The following is a 24017-nucleotide window of genomic DNA, read 5'->3' on the forward strand; positions in this document are numbered from 1 at the left end:
ATGTTTTCTATTTAACACTGAAACTATCATGGTTGAATGACTTGTTTTCTATTTGAAAATTGTTGAAATTATAATTATAGGAAATGATTTTTTTATTTAATCGCATATTACAATGAAAACTGGACAAAGTTTTGAGTAAACTCAATCTTCTCACTTTTATGCTTAGTAGTTTTAGTGTTAATAGTAATACGATTGTATTCGGAATGCATTTAGAATGATTTACAATGAAGGGATTGCATTTTAATTTTAGGAAGTACTATGAAATGGGGAGAGAACCTATAGTTTTCGTTTGCACAGAGATAGGAAGTTCGAGCTTGCTGCAAAAATTATTTCCACCTAATATAAGAGAAAAGTTTGCTATAGATTTAATCAAGTGAGTATATCTATTATTTCGAATCAATTCTAAATATTTCGTCCATTATAATATAACTTCTTCGTAATTTAGCATAAATCCTGTAACACAAGCTGCGATGAAGAATGCATTAAAACGAATCGGAGACATTCTAAATTCAATTGCTGGTCACATTTTGTGTGTCTCGCAAGATAAAATTGATGAAATACTGTCCAATAGTATAGGAGATATCAGAAACGCAGTCATTAATCTTATATTTATTTCGCTGAAAGGTGTGTATAATTAATTAGACGAATCTAGTTCATTTCTGAACACTATGTTGTGATGCTATGTTTATTAGTTCCCGAGGAACGACAAGAAAATAAATGTACTAATCGGGAAGAAAGTTTGGGGCTTTTGCACGGCGTTGGACGGGTAATTAATCCAAAAAGTAAATATTCCTATACATAGAACAATGAACTATGAAGAATTAATTTTTACAATGACAAATTTTTTGTAGAGGTTCAAAATGGAGATTCTTGGAAGTTCGTCTATGATCCCGACGACATCGCGTCGTATTTCCAATCGCAAGCGACAGTGTTCTTGAACTTTTTGCAGGAAAATTATTTAAACACTATGAGAGGAATCGAGGAGGTGAATGCCTGTGCGAATATTTTGAGCGTAGCAGACACATTAAATTCTGAATGGCGTGTACGTTTGTTATTTTCGTTATATTTAATTATACAGTCTTTTACATTCCGCTTTATAAAGTATTGACGAAGAATAATATATTATTACGCATAAATTACATTAAGTTATTTCCAAGAAATTTTATACAAATGTTTTCAGGATGTGAATTTAACTAAAGTTACATTATCTTTCTGCACTCGAGGTGTAATGGTGACCAATGAAAAACCAATTTCCGGTTGGAATCCCGTAAGAAAACCACCAAGTATACGAACCGAGATGTTAGTATTATAAGTTTTAAAATATAGTAGCAGCGTCATATAATAGCGGCATAAATATTAACAAAACTTGTTAACACAGTGTCGTGTTTCGAATCTATATAAAAATGATTACGAATACGATAGCATAGAGCTGTAAACTAATTTTTTTCTTTATGTATATATACAGGCAGAGGTGTTTAGCAGCTGCTGAAGTTCGATGGTATGAGTCCATCATTAATTCGAAGCCAAAACCCATGGAGGAATTGCTTGACGTTGACATGGAATCAATTATCGAATAAATTCTATGGAAACTGAAATCTCAAAGAAGGAAGCTCTAATGTATGTACATATTTAAAAAATATTTTTTTACTTGTATTAGCAGAAACATAATATCAAGACAAAATGCGCGACGTAAAAGATTTTAGAATAAATTCGCTTCTCGAATAATTTTAATCATGATTTTAAACAGTTGTTTCATATGCTGTTACAGCAGTCTTCGTATTCGTTGCTCAATATTTGCAATAATATGTTATTCTGTACAATTACTTACTTTTAACGCGAAAAGAATAAATATATTATGCGAGTTATTCTCTTCAAAACCCATTAAACGTTAAAGAAGGAAATGATTTAAAGCAGAAGTATGAAAAATTGACATCGCTCTTTGCAACGAGTATTTCATTAATGATAACGCGCGAGTCCTAGCATCTACGTTTCATAAATAAATGTTTAAACAATTACATTTAATTCGCTACGTTTGTACATTAGTCATAAACTTTATACACGTTCCAAACTATAATGCGGAGTTCCCTTTACGAAACTACCTCGACTAAAAATCTTTATAGCAAAATGCAGTAGCAAACAGTCTTCCGTTTTGAAATTGTATGAAATCGCCTCAAAATACGTACACAGTCTATTTCTTTAAATACAGAAACGGAGATAGTTCTACGGAAAATTTGAACAACACTTATTCGACGGTAGAGCGTTCGTTCGATTCGTCAGTATTACAAAATCTTAGGTATAAATTCTGTTAAAAAAGCGAAGTATTTGTAGAACGAATAAAGGATCTAAAACTTTTTTACGGGAGAATCGAATATTCCTTAATTCGTTATTAGAAATACACAATTTGATCGACTTTCGAAGACAAGAGTTGGAGATATACGAATATTTAGGACAACAGCAAATTATGCAGCCTGCGATAAATCGACTTCCTCTATCGTGGAAATAAGATTGTCTAAACCGAATAAAAATCCTTCCTCGTGGTTGCCCTGCTCCCACGGCTTCCTGTGTGTCATTGTCATTCCATTTGGTAGCGCTTGCGTTTTGCCAAAGTCGATCACCCACACGCCGACTTTGTCGTTGTCGTAGATCATGAAGATACTGCTTCCAATTATCTGAAACAACACAATTACTATATTTAATTTTTGCATATATTTTTCGATACTTTGTTTTAGACTACTCTCAATTACTTCAGCATTAAAATGATCATTAATGTAAAATAAAAATTGTCTGTATTAATTGGACCATACAAAAGCTACTTGGCTTTTATCTTCTTTCCTTAATAGTTTTATAGGGTTGAGAACAATAAATCCATAAAATCTACTAATAAAGAACTGAATAAGAAATTGTTTGCTGTGTTACTGTTAAGTATTACAGTTATGGACGCGTTCACACACACAAACACATAGATGCTGACAGTCTACGCAAGGTTTTATGAAATATGAAAGAAGATCTTGGCTTCAGAGGTAACAAGGATGCATACTTCGTGGGTCTTGAAGTACTCGGAGGCCTCGATCTTCGATCGGAGGTTCTTCAGGCGAACGAGCAGCTTCTTTCGCGTAGTTTCGCGCCTGCCGAGGAACTGTTTCATGGTGTCGAAGACTTCCTGGTGCGATTTCACCTTCTTCATATCGGTGATTGGCGGCGCGCCCGGCAGTTTCATAGCCTCAATTCGAAACCCGTGGCTGCAGGTCGAGCTCTGTTGCTCACGGAACTGCATGTACCGTAACTTAGTCACGGCACGCTGCTCGTGTTCCTGCTGGGTTGGCGCATTCGGATCTACCGCGATCATCTTCTGATAAAGATCCGGCCTGGCGGTTGTCTTCGACACCTCGGACTCTAGGAACGTTCTCGTGCCCATCTTGATGTCCATCACGTGAGGATCGTTGAAGCCGAACAGCAGATCCTGCAGTTCAATGAACGTTTCGCCTTTGTACTCGACTTCCCGATAGTATCTGCAAAAATTTCCTTTAAATCGCTGTCCTTACTATGACTGTGCTGTCTAACAGTTCTTAACACTAAACCTACCGAGCCTTAAAAGTAACTGGTACATGTTCCCTTATAAAAATGATAAGATTGATTTTATTTAGACTTTGCGCAGCTCCTATTGTAATATGTGCTCCACTAAAGATATCTATGCAATCATTTCTTATGAAATTGTTTTTATTATATCGATAATCGTAAAATAAAAAATCTGGAACCGGTCAATTTGACCGGTGATGGTAGGTTTAGTGTTAATTTGATTTTCACATTTCTAGAACTGAAACACTTGTAGAGACTTTCATCCATTGAATGAGACTTTAACCATTTTTTCTGCCTCAACCATAAAAGGTTCGAATTTATTTAGTGTTTGGTGATGGTGTATTTACCTCGGTACGCAATCTCGCAGCTCTTTGTCCTTGCTGAGAGCCTCGTAAACGATCCTCTCAGTGTTTTCTGCGCCTCCGGTCTTCCTTTTCCAAACAGTGCCGGGCCCGGCTGGCGCGAAGCCATCTGGGTGGCCAGATAACTGGAACCAGGACTTCAATCTATTCTTCAGTAGAACGTCACTCGCTGGTGCCGTTAGATCCAACGCATTCTTAAAAAAAAAACACAAAAATAATATTTAGAGCGTAATCAACATTTAACGCAGCGCGAAGAAGGCTGTTCAGATAAAGTCAACCCCTACAGTTTTCATTATAGTTAAAAATGTGGGGAAGGTTTCCAAATTACAAACCAAGTTCATTTTTATTTGCAATGTCGACGTGACTTTTAGGGTAACGTATACTTGAACGAAGAAGTGTACTAAAAGATTTCTCAAGAAAATATCTCGATAGCTTCACTATTAGCTAGTCTCTTCTACGAAGAGAAGAAATGTGTACACAGTAGTCTTCGGGGTATCGTTCTTGTCTCTATGTTATTTACTTCGAATTTAATGGGTGCTAGGATGATCGGTACCAGCGCTAGAAACTTCAGCGAGAGGTCTTCTTCCGGCATGGAGGCGTCGGAGAGGACCATCGGGAACTGCTCCATTTTCTGGATGGTCGCGGGATCCGTGGGAACCTTCGGATGAGCCCCGGACGAGTTTGACCCGACGCTGTTGGATCGGTTCGACCCCGCAGAAGTGCTCCTCCGCCATTGTCGAAAAGCGCTGTAGGTGCTGCTCGAAGACGTATCTTTCTGCCTTCGATGTTCCTTCTGGTTCGAGTTATGGTTCAGCCGCGTCTGCTCCTTCTTCGAGGGCTGTAAGCAGAGGCACCTACTAAGAATTTAATCCAGCCGACACTCTGGTGCTACGTAACAATAAAATAGCTTGACTAACTAACTACTGCAGATCTTTATGCCAAATAAAAATTCATAAATGCATCAAATCCGCGGTCTAGTAATAACAAATGGCAATTGATCTAAACATCATCATTGCTCTTTCAACCCTCTCGTATCTTGCAGATCACGAGTAATTCATTAATATGGTTGCATCATGTAGACACAGTCAATATTGCACTACTCCCTATAACTCAAAATGTGTTCATTTATGCAACAGCAATTATGATGGTTGCATAAGGTGTCTGCAGATAAAACACAAGAGACTACAGAGACTGTAGAGACTGAGTATGTACGAACAACTTAATGAACTTGTTGCGAACGATCACTAATACTCGCTAGCGAGACTCTACAATCTAAAAACGCACTAAGCTGACGCGTCTTAATTGTTAAGTTGACTCTGTTATGATTAACTTTAAAAAATTGTTGTGCATCTGAAAGAAGCGTTTCTCAATGAGCATCGATATTTCTAACAAATCATGAGCGTTACGAAACTGTTTGAAAACGATCTCCCGCACACGCCGGACACGTGCTACAACGGGACAAAAGGTTTAATTGAGTTTGCCGGGTAGCTCGCAACTGACCGGCGTTAATTAGCGCTTCGCGAGCATCAATTGATCCGATTATGACGCGTCACGTGCGCATTTCGCGGCCCCGTGTATCGGTAGAATGGCCACGATTTCGCCAATTGGATGGTTGACGCTGAACGTTTATGCAATTGCGTGCAAACCGTTTGATTGAATGATCGAGAGCATGGGACCGAGGGAGGATTCATTCTGAAAAAGTTTCCTGTGCTAATCGAAGTTTCGAATGAAATCGTAATGATTTCCGTTGCAAGGACTCGGTGGGAAGAAATCGTTGTTCACGCTGTTGTACGTGACTGTTTCGAACCGGTGGATTCCGATGAATTTTCCGCCGCATCTCGAAATGCAAAATAACCAAAGATAAGGGGGACTTGCATATTTTTTTGTGAGCCTAAGTTGGCCAAAGGCGCAAGTTGTCGTGGGTCGAAGAGCACAAGTTCCTCCGAATGTTTCAAAAACTTTACGGAAGCACGTTGTTCTTCAAAGTTAACAATAAAGGTCCATTTTTTTGGTAGCAGTAGAACCTTTCCCAGCAACATTTTCTTCTTCATGTTACAGGATAATTCTCCTTTCGAACATTTCAATGACTTCATAATATACACTGAAGATGATCGAAGTCGTAAATGTGTAAAACACATAATAAAAAGTGGTTAAACAAAACTGCGTAGAAAGGAAGTAAAAAGCTGAGCGATATAACGAATAAGACAGCGGTTCGACATCTACGACCGGTTTATTGCATTTCCTCGGGGAACGAAGGCTCGTATTTATTATTAACGGCACGTTATTATCGCGGTACGCGTGCCTCGATGCCGATCATCGATCCGGCTGGTGAACCGTGGATTTCGATTCCCGTGATACGCCATTCATTTTAATCTAGCCGGCAAGGTCCGGACGTGAGGACATCGCGGAATGGAGCTCGCGATTTCTCGATCGGCTTTTCGTCGCCACCGTGTTCCACGATTGTGTTACGCGTGGGCAAGGTCTTTGTATGTATGTATATCGTGTTATCCGGAGTATTTGATCGTGGTAAATACAATGCCGAATCGCGAGGAGCCGGCATTGTTGATCGAATGATCCGGAACGTTGTTCAATCACGATTTCACCTAAATAGTTCACGCAAAAAATTTGTTTAACTTGGTACGGACCATTTGAAATACATCTACAGTCCTCGAGAAAATAATAAAACACCTAGCAAATTTTTAAATTTCTTATATTTAAAGGTGGAAAGTGTACACTCCGTTATATCCTGAATACTACATACTATCTTCAAAGTAAACACGCAAAATCTTAGGATTGTATCGCATATCGTAGCGAAATTAGAGAAAGTTCCATCAAAATTATTCAAAATGGGTTCGTGTTACTTGATTATTTATGATGTTTCGTGTTGAACTGGATAATGATAAAGTTTTAGGGTACGTCGATCATCTGACGTTTCAATTCCCGTCATCGAGCAGCTGAGGGGATTACAATTAATTTGTAGAAGCCACCGACTTTTTTTTGGCGAACACTAACGAATGCCAACGGATGCGCCGTAATTGGATAAAAGAAATATTCCTCGTAATTGAATAATCATTCGAGTAACAGTTGATTTCCATATTGTCGAGAGGCTTGTCTCTGTACCAGCTGCCAGTGGATTCTCGGTGTGTAACGACCTTGCTTACCCGTGATACGCGTCTGTTTGATAATGGCAAACAGAATAACGTGTTCGATTGTTGCCGGTTACGGGGAGCGAGGTGCGAGGGGCTTGGTCCTTGCAAATATCATTGTCGCGCGACCGGTAATTGTTAGATAGAGGGACAGGAAATCACGTAACAGTTCAGAATCCGGTAGTTTAACTTGGCAAGTTGATACTTAAGTTGTTGGCTTGTTCATTAAAAATGTACGATATAATTTGTTTCAAAGAACTCTCACAATTCATCGAGTTTCTGCACGCGTGCGAAGCGACACGTGCATTCGATCGACGATCTCGATCGCAAACAGGTATTCATAACACGCACCGGGCGAAATATGCGTGAAATCTATAACGTGCAGTCTTCTTCTTGTTGATGCGCAATCAGTGCAACAATTCGCGGTGCATCGATTATCGACCAAGCAAACGAACGCGGTACACAAACGGGGGCGAGCAACCCATTTCGGATCGTGTTTGACTGAAAGTATTCGCTGAAATTGAACCGTTAAATAAATCTTTAGCACATGCTCGGTACGGGTTTGCAGTCCTAACATCGTTCGACTGCAGATCCTTATATAATTCCTTTAATTTTTATCATAAATGCGCAAAATCCGCTGTCTAATCCGAACACAAATGATTACCAAAATTACGATTTGAACTTACACATCATTTTCAGAGATTTAAACCTTTGCACTCGGAGCTATTTTCGATCTTTGAAATTTTATGGATATCAAATTGGCATAATACCTAAATGTTTAAACAATATTTTATGTAAGCACTTTTTTTTAGTGCCATTTTGGCGTTAAGTAATTGCAACTACCAATTACAATTGCTTGAAATTGCAGAAATAAAATTACAATTACATGTAATTGTAATTGGTAATTGCAATTACTTTGGCTCAACCAGTAATTGTGAAAGGAGTAATTGCAATTACTTAACACGATTACAGTAATTGTAATTGAGTCTAACAATTACTTGAGTGTAATGGTTCTTTCAAACCACTAATTTTTATGTTTTGGACCATTTAACCGTTTTCTTATTGTAATTATAGTCCACTTTTGCACATGTAATTGAAGATGTAATTAAATACATCTCTGATTTTGGGAAAGTCTGCGCTCGCCGGAGATTTCCGGTCACGCGATCAGTTGCGCTTTTCCGCCAGGTGTGAAAGTAGAATTTTTTAAAATGTTATTTCACCCGGGAAACATGACGGGATCGTAAAGTCGCACACCTTCGCCTTAGCCTTCGGCTGTGCATCGTGGCGGACGCACGAGGGAAAAGAGGCTCGCAAGTAACTCGCTCGCTTGGTAAGTAGAGCCGAGTTTTACGGAGCATTGACGTCACCGGTGTATTCAGATTGCATTGTTGCAGATAAGTTTCAATCGAGCACCGTTCCAGTTTTAACGTTTAACAACGGGAGAGCCGCGAGATAACGCGGTCTCGCTGAATCCAGCTCGCCCAGAGATATTTGAAACGACCAATTTCGAAATTCTTATTCGACAATCTCGAGAACAGTTTCCTACGTTCCTAAAAAATTGCTAAACAGATTCATTACCGCAAAAACCGCAATGCATTTCAGGCACTTCCACTTCGAAGTAAAACCTGAATTTGTTCATTCGTACAGACGATTCACAGACGATTTGATGATCGATCGTCATGAATATTTACAATCTCCTGACCGTATGCGATTAGGCGGATTATATTAATTTTACAAAGTGTTAAACGCGATACACTCGAGATTCGATCGACCCATGAATATTTACCATCGACCGTAAAAAACAATTTACATGAATGCTATTATTCTAGACGATTTATGAAACATTTTTATCAGTTTGCGAGCCGAAGCCGATATCCTTCGACGCGATTATTCTAATCGGGTCGGCAGAATTTTCAAGTAGGTACGTTCGCAGACAGTAGAAAATACTGTCACGTAATAGAGTGATTTGCACGGTTCACGTTGACACGCAAGCAACTCGATCATTGTCAATAATTTTCATTCATGAAAGCACAATGAAACGCGTTAATTACCGCGATCGTCGTCTTCGTCTCGACAATCTTTCAGGGCGTAAACTGTCTCGAGACGCGTGCGAATTCCGAGGAAGACCCGCGATGTATCCGGGCGGAATCTCGCGACGTATTTCTCGCGGTTTCATGCCCGATAAACACCGAACGGGAGCAATTTGAACCGGACTGAATTCCATCGGAACGGCAATGACCTCGGACCGCGTGCGTCAATGCGCGAACGATTTGATAAAAATGCGACCGCTCGCGCTCGTCTGCCCCGTGAAAGTCAGAACCGCTCGGGTAAGAGAAAGAGAACGAGAGAGAGAGAGAGAGAGAAAGTTAAAAATTCAAGCTTTCGCAAAGAAAAAACATCGCGCCGTTCGTTTTCTTTGTACGTATTCCGAAACACTAAAATCTCCCGGGGGAGCCGTCCTCCGGACGCGTTTACTTTCGAGTTTTGGTTCTGTTTTCGAAAACAGCGAGAAACTCGTTTCTCGGAGTAGACTGGTTAACGAGTCCGAAACAAGATAAAAAATGTTCGCGATAGCAGATATGTAATGCATTCCCGTGAATCAGACTGTAAACGATCGACCGAGAGCGCCGCCGCATCTTCTGTGTCCATCTTGAATTATTTCAAGAGAATGTTTACAAACACCGGTTGGAAAATAATGCTAGTCGATGCGAGCACCGATGTTTTCGCGCGCACACATCGGATAAACAAGACGGATATAGAATTAACCAGTAACGCCGACGTTGCTCGGCCAAGTAGAAACAGCAAACAAGGGCCAGACACATAAATCGCGCTCCGGAGCGCATGCTTCCCACGAATCCTTTGACTCATTGTCAATTTTTTGCTTGGGAAAAGAAATCCATTACTTGTTCCACTGTTTCTCCTTGCCGCGTAACGGCTTCTTTAGTTTTCTTCGCGATTGTGTTGAGAACTGCGATTATATTATCGCTTCTTTACTCACTTTTCGTGGTAAAAGTTAATCACACGTGTATCCCGATCATAAGACTCAGGACAGTGATCATTAGACTTGGGATCTTTATTAAAAATGTTCTGCATTAATTGTGGGAAGCAGAAGTAAAATAAAAATTGATTTTATCCCCTAATGACTTTGTTCCATTAAAAACAATATTACAATGATCTGAAATTTTTCGAATCTTTTACTATTTTATATTTCACCCAACAAATTTTTTCATAAATGCATAAAGATCCGCAGTCTAGTGATCATATTTGTATTGAACTCTGTAGAAATGAAATAATCGTTGAAGGATGCGAACAAATTATTTCTTATTTAAAGATTTACCAAAGATATTACCACGAAGTAAAAAAATATTTGTATTTTCTTTTCATCGAGGAATCCGCCACGTTCCTTTATTACAGTTTCCACTATTCTTGGCCTCCGCGTGATCAATTTTTTCATACTTTCTGTCGTTATATTATTCCATTCTCGTTCCAAAAAATGTTATTTCATAAATGTCTATCCAGTTCATCCCATAATTTTTCTATGAGAGATATTCTATGGCCATTTCATAATTTTTAATGAATTATCACATTGAAGTTGATCTCCAAATAAATTTTACATATTTTTGACGTGTGTTTTGGATCATTGTATCATTATTAGACTGCGGATCTTTATGCAAAATAAAAAATGTTTGCATTCATAGCAGGACACAGAAGCCAAATAAAAATTGTATTCTTCTTTTAATTATCCTATTAAGCTGAAACTAATACACTGATGTCCTTAAATATTTTTAACATGTCCACTGATTTAAATTATATTTACCCATATTTGGCATAAATGCGTAAAATCCGCAGTCTAATCATTATATTCATAATCTATACGAAATTCCAGAGTTTCACTAAAACACCAGAGGCGTCCTAAGACTTACGAGCGTGAGTGTACATACAATGTATCGAGTACAATTCAGTTCGTATAATTAGAACACGACGCAGCCGGGCTTATGCATGTTGCAATCTAGCAGACGACTCTGTGATCAAAAATAATTTTCGATATCGCAGAACGATCTTATCACAATTGTGGAAAACTACCAATTGATCGTGGATTGAATCGGTCGCACATTGATCGGCGAAAATCAGTATGGAGGTGTGGTTAACTATGAAATACCGCTTTTTAGACCACTGTGCCACGTCGAATATCAAACGACCACCGGCTATCTCGTCCAACGATTTTATCTATTTAAAAGGTGCGTCGGTTTCCGATCCGACTGATACGAGGCGCTCCTTTTTTAGCGCCACATATCTAGTCCCCATGCGAAATGAATAAAATCGACGATCGGACAAGGTTTCGCGACGAATTTGTATGCGGAACGACGATGGAAATTCGCGGATGTCCCGCATCGTTAAATCGAAATTTGATTTTGCGCGACGCGTGTTATTGGCGCGTTCAGGGCCGAAATTGCCGATCACCTCGCCCCCCTCCGTGCAACGGTTCATGAAACATTAATAAACCGAGCTGGGAAATCGTGCGACAAATTGTTTCATCGGCAAAACGTTCTTCTCGATTCTTTACAATTCACGTTAACATCAGCTCTACTCGTCGAAATGTTTTAATATTTTTAATTCGCAAAGATGCATCCTTATCATTATAAAAGAAAATGGCTGAATACTTGGATAAATTCCTGTTATTTTTATAAAGTGAAATAGGCAATATATAGGTAATATTACACAAGGTAAAATAATTATTAGACTGCGGATCTTTATGCAAAATAAAAAATGTTTGCATTGTTTGCAAGACACAGGAGAGCCAAATAGAAATTTCTTTCTTCTTCTAATTGTCTTATTCAGCTGAAATTAATACGCGGATATTAATAAATGCGGCAGAACGACGCGACGTCAATGGCATGATTCACGTACATGTACACTACTTGTTGTCACTTTAAACAAACGAGGTCTCTGAAACGTCGACGGACGATCCCCCGTAAACGTGACCCCACAGGAAAAACATAATTTATAAATCAAGCTCGACTTTAATTCATATCACCGTCGATGTAAAGCGATTCGATCGCGTGTTTACCTTTTACCCCATCGCTTCTGTCTCTTTCTCTTTCTTTGTTCATTAAATCACGACGACAAACGTGACACATTTATCTTTGAACTTTACTATTTAACTCGTTAGAAATTCTACTTTTTCACCATGCTTATATCAACTTGCTGTGTTGTTGTATGTTGTATGCGTCAAATCTTGTAATCGAATTTTAAACCTCTTCCCATAGTCAAATCTTGCTGAAATTTTGTATACACACTTGCTTCCGACGACAATAAAAGTAGAAAATGAAATATTTAAAAAGAACTTTTTAAAAACCATGCTTATATTAAAATGCACTAAAAAGGAGATAATCATTTTTTCCCTTGTTCTCCATAAAATACCAAATCGAATTAAATGATTAATAATAATGTTCCCCAAAATTTTAAGCAATTAGTTCAAAATTTCTTCTGTCACAAAATTAGTGTCGGAATAGATAGAAAAATTTAATATAAATTTAAATAACTAAATTAGTGACTATAAATAAAAGCGTGGAGCACTAAACTATATTGACTTAATCTTCGTGGGCGCTCGACGCTTTTATTTATAGTCACTAATGTCATGATTTTATTTAAATTTATATTAAATTTTTCTATCTACTCCGACACTAATTTTATAACAGAAGAAATTTTGGAGTAATTGCTTAAAATTTTGGGGAAAAAATATGATTAATCATTTATAACTGGATTCGGTATTTTATGGTGAATCAGGAAAAAATGATTTTCTGCTTTTTAGTGCATATTAATATAAGCGTGGTTTTTGAAAAGTTTTTTTATACATTGTATTTCCTTCCTCTTATTACGTGTGTTACTATAAAGATATTAAAAAAGCCAGCTTTATCTTTCAATAAATCACGTTTCGAATGCAATATTATCTTATCACGCTCGCCGTAAACGTATGAATACAGCAGTCTATTAATTAGTTAGAACAATGCATAGACATATAGAGATAGACTGCGCCGTCTTATGGGCGAGTTGAAGCCCACAATGGCGGCGCGCGGTACAAAGAGTGAGAGAGAGAGCATTAGCCGGAGTCCATAGCGCTCTCTTTCCAATTGATGTATTTATTGATGTTTTATTTTTGTTTTTTGCCGCCATTGTGGGCTTCAGCGCTTCGTACAGGCCGCGCAGTCTATCTCTATATGTCTATGGAACAATGTTACGCACCGATGGAGAAAAAAAGACTAAAATCTATCGATACATCGAGATTATAAAAGTCGCGATTAAAATATTTCCACAATTACGCAATCGAGCGATCGTGTGCATATTAATAGAAGCTATCGTCGCATTCCGGCTTTCAGTGAACAATTAATTATTTAAAAAATGAATTCACGTAAGCGAGATTAATAACTATCTGACAGAATACGGAAAGGAAAAACGATTTATTAAAACGAATCGCTATGTTTTTAACGTAGGAATAACGTTCGTGCTTTTAACGTAGCGTAATAATGTCCGCGATGTTAACTTGTAATTATGCGTGAAATTAGCAGCACGAATACATCTTCTTTTTTTAAACAAATCACATGTAATTCAATATTGCGCTCTTGTCCGACTATAAATTCAAAACAGTTATATAAAATAATGTGAAACAAGTAAAACATAATTTGACGCGACAGAGTATATAAATACATTTGAATAAACGGAAATAATAACTGTAAACACGCTATGCAAAGCCCGCGTAATATCGGATAAGAAGTTACATCATTATAACTGTTGTTAACGTAAACTCGTAAATAAATTAATCGATCCGAATGAATTTATTAATCTCCCGCGGAAAGAATTTCATTGACGATCGCGTTATCGGGCGTGTAGACAATCTGCGAGAACGCACCGCTTTTACGTTTGTTTTGTATATGTATATGTGCACACAGATTGTTTATCTACCGCACATCTAATTAACGATAAATTCGGACGCTTCTGCGTGAACGTAAACAGTCGATTAGACTTCCGAGAAATGTTGTGGTTTTTATCAATCATGTTTCACTTTATTTTCGTCAGGTTCGGAATACATTGCATTTTAACGTGCATGCAATATTAATTTCTTGAGAATCTATACAGTTACAAGATTTTGTTTATCTCATCTCCCTTTATTTGAGAACCATTTATTCCGTGAAATTTGTACTTTTGTCGAAATGATGATGAGACAGAACATAATCGTGTGCACAACTCGAGACAAACGAAATTTAAAGGCCCTGCCCATTCGAATCATAAAGTTGCAAAATGTGAAAGAATACCTTATATCCATTGTTATAAGAATATTAATCCTACATAATAAAATACGAATGTCAAAGTATAGGTACTTACAAATGTTTCAGAATCTTGTCCTCCGTCGGATCAAGAGGACACTGCCATTTTCGCGAATACGTCTTCTTAACGATGAAGCACAAAACACCACACTTCTACACAGTCACTTAACACTACACAGCACACTTTCCGAAATCGTGACAGCGAACGCGAAGAAGTTACTCCGACCACGGTCAAAATAGTACTGCGGTTGTCACCTCGGTTTTTTTCGTGAAGGATTAAGGGTGGATTTAGACAGGGAAATGTAGCGCCTGTTAATTGGACGGGGTACGTCGGAAGAACTTTAGGTTGAGAAGCGGGGAAAGTGTCAAAGAAATTCCTTTTGTTATTATCTTCGGTCATCGATAACGTAATTTAGAAAGGTCGTCTGCTCGTTGCGTCGCTTCGATGGGTCTGTCGCACGTGTTGTCCATTTGTCGGGGTTGAAGTTCTCGAGCGCGGTGGTTGTAAAATAATCGGCCGGTTTGGAACCGATTCGCATGCGTTTTTTGCTTGCTATAACGTTCTTTACAAGTGACAACCACAGTATTATTTTGACCGTGGTCGGAGTAACTTCTTCGCGTTCGCTGTCACGATTTCGGAAAGTGTGTTGTGTAGTGTTCAGTGATTGTGTAGAAGTGTGGTGTTTTGTGCTTCATCGTTAATAAGACGTATTCGCGAAAATGGCAGTGTCCACTTGATCCGACGGAGGAACAGAAGATTCTGAAACATTTGTAAGTACCTATACTTGACATTCGTATTTTATAATGTATAGACTGCGGATCATTATGCAAAATAAAAATTGCCTGCATAGATTGCAAGAAAGGGAAACCAAATTGGATGTTATTTCTTCCCTTAATGATTTTATTAGAGGAGAAATCATATATTGACATCTTCAATTTTTTGGTACGGGCCTAGCGACGAATGTCCCTTTAAATTTCGTTTGGCCTGAGGCAAGCACACGAGCATGTTCTGTCTCATCGATACGGTCAGGTGGACTGCAGTAGTAGGCTTTTGTCTATACGTATAATTCTACACAATAAAATTTTGCAAAAAATTTAACAACTTATATCTCAATAACTAAAAAAAGACTTTGACAACAATTTTCTTTGTAGAGGTGTATATTCATCTCTAAAACGGATGACCATTACTTACGTGCAATCGGTACCAAGAAATCGGCGTGGGTCGAAGTATAAAGTATTTGTATATTTTCTCGAGTGAAATTAATTTTCTCTTGCGAGGATTCAGCTTGTTAAAAATAAATTTGGACTTTGTTCTTACGTTAAAAATAGTATGGTTGAGTAAAACAATAGTTCGCTTGTGAGCGTATGCATGTTTTGAGCAATAATTATGCGTACATACAAGCTAAAATTGGAAAACGTCTTCAGACTTTCGAATGTCGATCGAAGATCGATTTTCGCCGATTCAGCGATGATCTTGTAACACTTCGAGATCCGATAAAAAATGTCTCTGTGCTATTTCACGCACACGGAATCGTCGTCATCGTCCGTGTTTATAAACAGTGAAATCAATAAACGGTAAAACGAAGGCCGCGCTAAAAATACTCGCTCTACGCAATTCTATGCACATATCTAATTACATACAGAGAGGCATTTGCAGATTCGTGGAACAATCATGAGTATTCCCAGAGACTCTCTCCGCGCGAGGAGTCGTCGCGATTCCGTCGTTGATCGATCTGCTTTTTTACTTCGGCAGATTAAAAAATTTACATTGTAACATTGGCACGAATCAATTAATTTTTCAAGTCCAGGATCAATTTTTAGAAATTCGCACGAGTGTGCCGACGACGTTCTGATGGATCACATTCGAATTTTATTACTATTCTATCTTCCTGCTGGACGAGTGACCCGCGTGAGACCAGTTCTTGAAGAGTCTACCGTTGCCTGGGGATCATTGGACCCTGTGTTCAACTATTTTGCCGATTTTTTCGCTGCCAAAATTTGTATAAAATGAAACGACCCTTTTAACCTTTGTGTAATCAGCTTTTCCACAATTTCTCTGAATGTCCATTCTTTGCTCGCTAATATACAGGGTGGTCCATTTATCTTGAGACAGTCAATTATTACGGAAACCAGCAGGAATACGAAAAAATGTTTTATGTAAAATATTCTTCATATGAGGGGGCACATTTAATGGCGCCATGCACATTTTTCCATAATGGCCCTTTAAGGGTCAGATGAAGAGCAACTTCATTTTTTTCAAATGGAAATCCATATTTTTTATTTTATATTCTTATTCTACATCGAAAAATAATAATATTTCGTATAAAACATTTTTTTCCTGAATTTACCATTTTTTAACGATACCATGATACATCTTGCAAAGCTTGCATAATGGCATACAACATGTCTTGTGAATCTTCATCTAGTAGGCGGCAATAACGCCACCTACGATGCTCAATGTACTACACACGTATTCCTGTCGCCGCTTACTAGATTTTTATGATTTCAGATCAATCTCAGTATTTTTTGTCATTACAAATATTGGGATATTCACCACAATTTGTTTAATAAAACCGTGCACGCTAGGAAAAAATGTTTTATGCGAAATATTATTATTTTTCGATGTAGAATAAGAATATGAAATAAAAAATATGGGTTTCCATTTGAAAAAATGAAGTTGCCCTTCATCTGACCCTTAACGGGCCATTATGGAAAAATGTGCATAGCGCCATTAAATGTGCCCCCTTATATGAAGAATATTTTATATAAAACATTTTTTCATATTCCTGCTGTTTTCCGTAATAATTGACTGTCTCAAGATAAATGGACCACCCTGTATTAATCCTTAGCACTCGAATGGCGACTCTGAGGCGCCACTAAAAATTGCTGTACTATTATTCAAAATATTGTTTACACAATGTCTAATACTAATCGATTACTGAACATTTCGATATTGTATGAGGCATTATATCAATTTCATATCCATAAAATTTCAAAAATCATAGGGAATGGAAATATTCTACGTCGGAAGAAATGTTTCAGTTTCGAGTTAAAATAGCTTCGAGTGCGGGTGGTTAATTTATAGTCTTAAAATGGGAATTTATGCAATTATGTTAAATACACAAGGTTTTGAATAATCTACTGCTGAATATAGTTTTATTTGCGACTATGTTCGCAGAATGGTCCGTGATTCGTGGACCCTTGGGGACCTTAATTCTCACGGATTATTCAACACGCGAAAGACCTTAATTCGCGGATTTTGTTCGCGACCGGGTATTTACTTTCCCGGTGCAGGCTGGTGGACACTAAACGTGCCCATAAGCGTGCGCGTGAATATGGTATAAAATAATTCCTATGACGTGAAAGATACGCTTCGCGTGGTCCGGTGCAACGGGAGGTCGAGTGGCCAGGTACGTGCTACGCACCTAGTCTAGAAATCGTGATTTTTTCACTTTATGCAATTCCATTCCCGCATCCATTAACATCTGACCAAGTATACTTCACTGAAAATATTGATTGCGCCACGCAAAACCGTATATTGTTAGTGTATGTAGAATGTTCGTGGTTGTTCAACTGGCTTTTGCCTCGGCTCGAAGTATGTAGATTATGAAAATAGATAATCGTTTCCCTCGAAATTCGATTTCTTCCTCAAGTTAAAATCATTCCCTTGATCCCATTTACTGTTCTCAGATTTTTCAACAGTCTCGACATTGTCGGCTGCCTGAATTCCAGTCTGAAATTGCTGCAATCAATGAAACGATAACGCTTTTTCACTCTCAGATCCCGATAATGTTACATTACTGACCCGATTTCAATTATAATTAGATTTCAGTGAAAATTCGCATTTTTGTAGACTGCTGGTGGAGAGATTGGAATCAACTTAGATACGTTTCGATGTAATTGAATAGTTTCATTGTTATTCTAGAATTTTAGGAATTGTTCCGTTTGATTTTTGATTTATTGCGCATTTTTGCCTGTGCAATTGATTCCGCGCACGACGAAAATGCACAAATCAGTGTCGTTTTACTCGCAATTTATCTTCCGGATTGTCTCCTTTTTTTCATTCTAATCGAACAACATTAACGCACCGTGGAAATCAAGGTATACGTGCTCTTACTACGTAACCGACGACGTCAATCAAGGAGAATGTAGTAATTGCAATAACCGCCGCAGCCTCTGGATTACCACATTCTTCGAAATATTCTGCGAGTTATATGGAGTCTCCTGGAGAGCCTACACTCTTCCGGATTCTTCGTTTAATTAAGTAGGATTGCTGTAAACAGCATCCGCAATTTTCTTCGAAAACAACTTCCCCGCGATATCTTTTTATAGCGTTGATCATTCACTCGCAGAAAAATAATTATCCGGACAGAATTCTTCAACTTTACTGATCTCTATCTAAAATTGTTCTACTGATCAATTAATTAGCCGATCAAGTCCTTTCGCTGGCCTTCAAGATTTGAATTATTTTCTTTACTTCTACTATCTATTTTTACGCTGTACATATTTTTAAAGAGATTTTTAATGCATTCAATTCTTAGGAGAAGTAATCGTTTTTCAAAATCATATAGTTACTCCCATTTAAGCTAGTATTTAAATACAATATTGAATAAAATATTGAAATATGGAGATTTGAAGTAGTCGTTTGAATCGCAATAAAAAGGACAGTGAATTCAGATTTGTTTTTCGTTTCTGCGAACTGGACAATGCCCCTTTTGTTGTCGGCAATCCGTTCTGAATGGTTAAATCTCCAAACTGTCCAATACAAATCGTCGAACTGCAATTCGCTCCATCGGACAGCTGGTTATTATGGTTTCCCGTTCAATTTATTTATAGAATCGCTTCAATAGTACTATTGAAGCAGTGATTCGTTCGTGCCCGGACAGAATGCAAACGCCGCGATTATAATAATCAAAATGATTGGAGCAAACTGGACGGGTGGCTAATCGAGCCCATTTGAAATCGAACCACGCCGCAGACAATTCAATTTCGTACGTTATTTGCGCATCCGCGGGCATAAATTGCTTCCGGTTGCGAATGTAAGCTGCGTCGAATGTTTTCCTTCTCGCTGGAGCATATGCTGATCGATGAAAAACGATTCGCGGAAATCACATTTTTTACGCGATACGATCAATTCACGAGTGACGAACGTGATCGTATTACTATCTGTAGAACAGAAAGAAAATCGTGAGAGCACTAATTCCAGCGTAACTCCAATTTTTAAACATTATTATTAACGTTTGAAAATGCTGTAATGATGTAGACATACTCCTCAATGCATCAGGCATTTCATTTTTCAAACTAAAAACGCAATCAAAATGTATAGGACAAAGTTAACTGAATTGCATCCTCGCCAGCGATGTAAGTAGAAACAGTGATCAATGACCAGACACGTTCAAGAACACGAATCTCTCAACTGATCAAACCTGATCTTTTTAATGACAAAAATGATATTCAATATTTTTAAAAATCATCTTTTAACACATTACCGACCGGTGATTATTGAATCATTTTTAAAAATATAGTACATGGCTAAACACTTTTTAATGGAACCTTCAATAGCAACAGCAATTTTCATTGTAAACCAATAAGTCACCCTTTAATATATTTATTAATATTAATAATTTATTAACGTCATTAAAGTCACCCTCATTATTGTAAAAGAAACTTTCTATGCTGTCTTTTGGTACAGCACGATTATTCAAAATACATTACATACAAGTGTTAAAAGGCTGTGTTATATTTAATAGTAAAAAAGTGATTTGGGATAAGAGTAAGCCACCGACGGAACGGTTTAATTGAAAATCATTCAGAACCACGTTTCCTGTTCGCGAATGTAAAACGATCCTTGAATTAATTCATTTATCTGCTCCCGTCGCGTCGAAGGTCACGACGACTGTTCGAATTTCGAAAGGTCTGGTCCACATCGTTTCATCATCGAATCTGTACCAGGTGGCCCCTGTGGTTTACGCCAATGTTTATTGGCAGCAAAAAGAGTCAACCGCGTACACGTGCAATTGGCAACAGGATTTTTGCTAGGAACTGTATGAAAAAGCGGCTCGTTAAAAATACGAGACCAGTTTGCAAGGTCTAATTTAAATCAGGACGATGATATCGGTATCAAATTTTGAATTATGAGTCAACATGGCGACAGTCTGTCTGCCGCCGAAGAGTTTCTATACTCCAGGGCGCTTATTTCTTCAATTTAAGATTAAATTTCAATTGGCATTAGAATTTGTATAAATTTCACAGAGAATCGGAATGTATTTCTAACGAAAATGATGAAACATGCGTTTAAATATGATTATATTATGAAGGAAGAGATAAATTTTCTAAAATAAAAAAGTTATTTTGGAATATAATGTACATTTTAATTATGTCCATCGGGCCTCAATTTATCCGGGCTGTTTGTCTCCCGATTCAACCTACTAAAATAATTAAGATAGAAGACACATAGTTGTTGTTATTTGGATTCAGTGAGAACAGAGATAAAAGAAGAATATCATTAGAATATATTTTCTTTAGCTCTTGCAAAAAACATAAACAACTTTATCTATCTCTCTGGTTATACTGGTTTAACCTTCTCTAAAAGAATGAACAAGGAAAAAGGAAGAAAAAATGAGAACAGGCTCAGAAAAATGAATGGGGTAACTGATCGCTAATGCCTGATAAAAACATTTTCGACTGCTAATAACAGAGTAATCTCTACTGGTCACGACTCACCCTGTATACAGGGTGTCCCGAAAATCGTGAGAATAAGTCGGAAAAAAAGAATAACATTTTTTCATTTAACCCGTTCAGTCACGAATTATTTATTCCTGGAAAAAAAATCATGGCTTTGCTAAGCAGTTCTTTGAATTAAATTTAGTTAAATTTTTATTCAGTATGTCCTCACATGAGGACGCCATGACCGAAAGGGTTAACGCTTAGTTTTTGAAAAACATACCTTTGTATTACCTATAAGTTTCGAAGCATGAAACTTATGTTTCTAGAATGAAGGAATAAAAGGTAGTAATCGATATATCACGGTAACAAGATCGCAACAATAACCGGAAGCAAATATTACATTGTCGACGTTTAATAACAAAAACACGGGTAGAAACAGAAGTTTCATACTTCGAAACTACAGGTACATAATACAGAGGTGCCTGACGGAGATATTCGATCTCATTTTTATTACATGTAGGATTACCACCCGACCGGTTGTACGTTGCACCACGATTTTCGGGACACCCTGTATGTATATGTATAGTCTCAGCCCGTGCATCGTCGATGTTTCTCGCACTTCGATTCCAGCGAAACGAAGTTCGCGACGTTCGCGTCGCAGAACGAGTTTCTCGGTGTTTGGTAAAAGGCGAATAACAATAGAAACAGCGGATAATTCGCAGTACGTACCTTATTGAAGTGAGCTTGTAGAAGCCGCTCATATTGGTCGGCAGCACGGAGACAGAGCCGCGTGGTAAACGCTTCCATTCGTGCTGGCAGGGGCGCGTGGCAAACACTGCTTGACATTATTGCTCTGCTCGGGCTGGCACTCCTCCGGGGAACACGCACGTACGTACGTACAGTGTGTACAAATAAAATCGTCGCACGCCACGCACCAACGGACGCACTTTAAATCCGGACGATCGTCTCGACGAGTGATCGCTCTAACCTCAATCGGCGATCCACGAGCTCATCGCGGCTCCATAGGCGTGGCACATAGGACAGTTACTCGATCAGGATCTCCCGGTCAGTTGTCCAATTACTATCTCTCCTCCCAAGGTACAACTATATCCTTTTTTCTCTCTCTTCAATTATACGAACGCTCGATTCACCAGTTTCCAACAAGTTGGTTTTTGCACACTGTCGACCGCGAGACCGGATCTTTGAATGAAAGTAAACAGTCGATTGGATAATGTCGATCTCACAGTTCCCAGAGATCGATTCCACGAGATCTCTTTCCTCGCACTATGTTATCGCGATTAGTTAGAAAACTGATTCACTTGACGATTAGAAATATATACTTCGAAGGAGTTTCGTGAACAAGGGCTCGTTTCGTTGGAAACGATAACTTCGAGTCGAACACGCCTGCGCGCGCAACACCGTGTGTCAGCTACCCTGCGAAGGGTGTCACTGTGTTCTACGTGCTCGGTGACGGTGGTGGATCTTTGTCAACGAATTTATTTAATCGGTCGAGGGTTTTCGCTTTCTCGCGGACCGATTCGAAACGATACGAACGTCGCTTCTTGCTCTCTGAACGTGCACTGAGCAGTGGAGAGAGCTACATGTAGTTTTATCGTCTACATGCCTACCCCCACCATCCCGTGTCGATGTCCGATTCTTGTTCTCGCATACACGCGGGTGCATACGCGCTTGCCAGAGAGCTGTGCTGTATTATTCGGGTCGCAACCCCTTTTTCGTTTAAATGCAATTTCTGATAGATATTTGCAAAATTATCTATGTTTTCTGACCTTTATTACGTCGTCTTTTCGAAATTTACCGGACTCTGTATCCACATCCTGCTTAGAAAACATGGCGGCGTATGATGGGAGGAAGTGATTACCTAAATATAAATAATTGCTTATTTGAATGGAGATTTTAGATATAGTAGAAACAGAATAGAAACTGTTTGTATGTCAAATTTCTGTAATGAATTTATATTGTCCAAGTGTGAGCAATTCTTACGGTACCTTGCTTAAGGAAAATGGTGAACAATTATTTAAATAATTGAGCAAGATAATGAAATAAGTATATATATATATATAATATGGAATAGAATGACAAAATAATATAATTTTATTGTTTAAAGAATAATGAAATAAGAACCTTGTCTGGAAGCTTAAATTACTTTTCAACTGAATTACTTCTTGTCTACTTAATTTTCTGCAATTTAAAGTAAACCGTCTCGACACATCATTTCAATAATTGAGAGACAATAATTGATTTGCATGGGGCAATCAGTTGAACAAAGGAAAAAGCTCGTGGTAACCGATTACCGAATGCAATCATATATTCATATTTCATCGGTGATTGTCACATCGTGAAAAAATTTGAAGTACCGTGAATAGACTAATGAGTTTCGATTTGCATACGTCATTTATCTCTAAATTGCAGGTGTTGCATAATACGTCTAGCTTTGCTTTAGGGTAGTATTTGTACGAAATCAATACTGTGGTCATTGATGGAATCGTGCTATGTATTACTCATACAATTGGAAAATTATTCTTTTCCCGCGATCATAAATTTCTTAATCGTAATGTTATCTGCCCGGCGACGTGAATATTAAGAAAGATACAACGCAGGCACTTGCGTCAATTCGATTTAAATTAGACGCACGCGTTGTGATACTGTTATCACTGCGTATTCAGATTGCAACCGGAATCACTCTAGGTTAGGCCTGTTCTTATTCACATTTTGACCAATCGAAATTTCCTCCTCGAGCGATCTCTAAGATGTCCGAACTCTACGAAATCTTCTTGATCCCCAGAATGCAGGCTGAACTCAAAGGTTGAATTTCTCTTAAAAAAATATATAATATAGAAAAACATATTTATAATTTTAATATTTCTGGAAGAACAAATCGGGAGCAAGTCATTTCGACCCATTCGGTAGTTCTAGCGTTGACAATT

General features: G+C 38.1%; 2 protein-coding genes across 7 annotated transcripts in view; one reads left to right on the top strand and one right to left on the bottom strand.

The window, feature by feature from the left end:
* Rad17 (Rad17 checkpoint clamp loader component) overlaps positions 1 to 24017 on the top strand; it is a 54946-nt gene that overhangs the window by 1118 nt on the left and 29811 nt on the right. For 3 of the 4 annotated variants that reach the window (XR_013008940.1, XR_013008938.1, XR_013008939.1), the window contains exons 4-9: positions 251 to 373; positions 446 to 624; positions 693 to 782; positions 852 to 1042; positions 1181 to 1299; positions 1466 to 1617. Coding sequence is in view for 1 of the 4 variants with exons in the window: in XM_076423098.1 (XP_076279213.1) it covers positions 251 to 373; positions 446 to 624; positions 693 to 782; positions 852 to 1042; positions 1181 to 1299; positions 1466 to 1577 (814 nt within the window). In the remaining 3 variants the exon portion in view is untranslated. Of the gene's footprint in view, positions 1 to 250; positions 374 to 445; positions 625 to 692; positions 783 to 851; positions 1043 to 1180; positions 1300 to 1465; positions 1855 to 24017 lie in introns of those variants that run through there. The other variant, XM_076423098.1, reaches the window with a different exon arrangement.
* Ip3k1 (inositol-trisphosphate 3-kinase-like protein) lies at positions 1968 to 22676 on the bottom strand. Of its 3 annotated transcripts, none has more exons than XM_076423160.1 (5): positions 21802 to 22676; positions 4459 to 4792; positions 3924 to 4132; positions 3038 to 3509; positions 1968 to 2669 (listed from the first exon to the last, which is right to left on the bottom strand). In XM_076423160.1, the coding sequence occupies exons 1-5, from the start codon at positions 21831 to 21833 to the stop codon at positions 2460 to 2462; spliced, it is 1257 nt and encodes a 418-aa protein (XP_076279275.1). In that variant the 5' UTR covers positions 21834 to 22676; the 3' UTR covers positions 1968 to 2459. The 3 variants fall into 3 exon arrangements, with proteins under 3 accessions (XP_076279275.1, XP_076279256.1, XP_076279265.1); XM_076423141.1 differs by having other exon boundaries at positions 4459 to 4776; positions 21802 to 22674; XM_076423150.1 differs by having other exon boundaries at positions 4492 to 4776; positions 21802 to 22672.

This window comes from Lasioglossum baleicum, chromosome 1 (assembly GCF_051020765.1).
Source record: "Lasioglossum baleicum chromosome 1, iyLasBale1, whole genome shotgun sequence".
Lineage (NCBI taxonomy): Eukaryota > Metazoa > Arthropoda > Insecta > Hymenoptera > Halictidae > Lasioglossum > Lasioglossum baleicum.

What these genes read in the sequence shown, in the direction of transcription:
- Ip3k1 (XM_076423141.1), bottom strand. Translation starts at nt 21,918, where the DNA reads ATGTCAAGCAGTGTTTGCCACGCGCCCCTGCCAGCACGAATGGAAGCG. An exon ending in TACAAGCTCACTTCAATAAG is followed by an intron (nt 4,777 to 21,801) that starts GTACGTACTGCG and finishes CTCTGCTTACAG; the next exon opens with CCCTCGAAGAAGGAGCAGAC. An exon ending in TAGCACCCATTAAATTCGAA is followed by an intron (nt 4,133 to 4,458) that starts GTAAATAACATA and finishes TTTTTTTTTAAG; the next exon opens with AATGCGTTGGATCTAACGGC.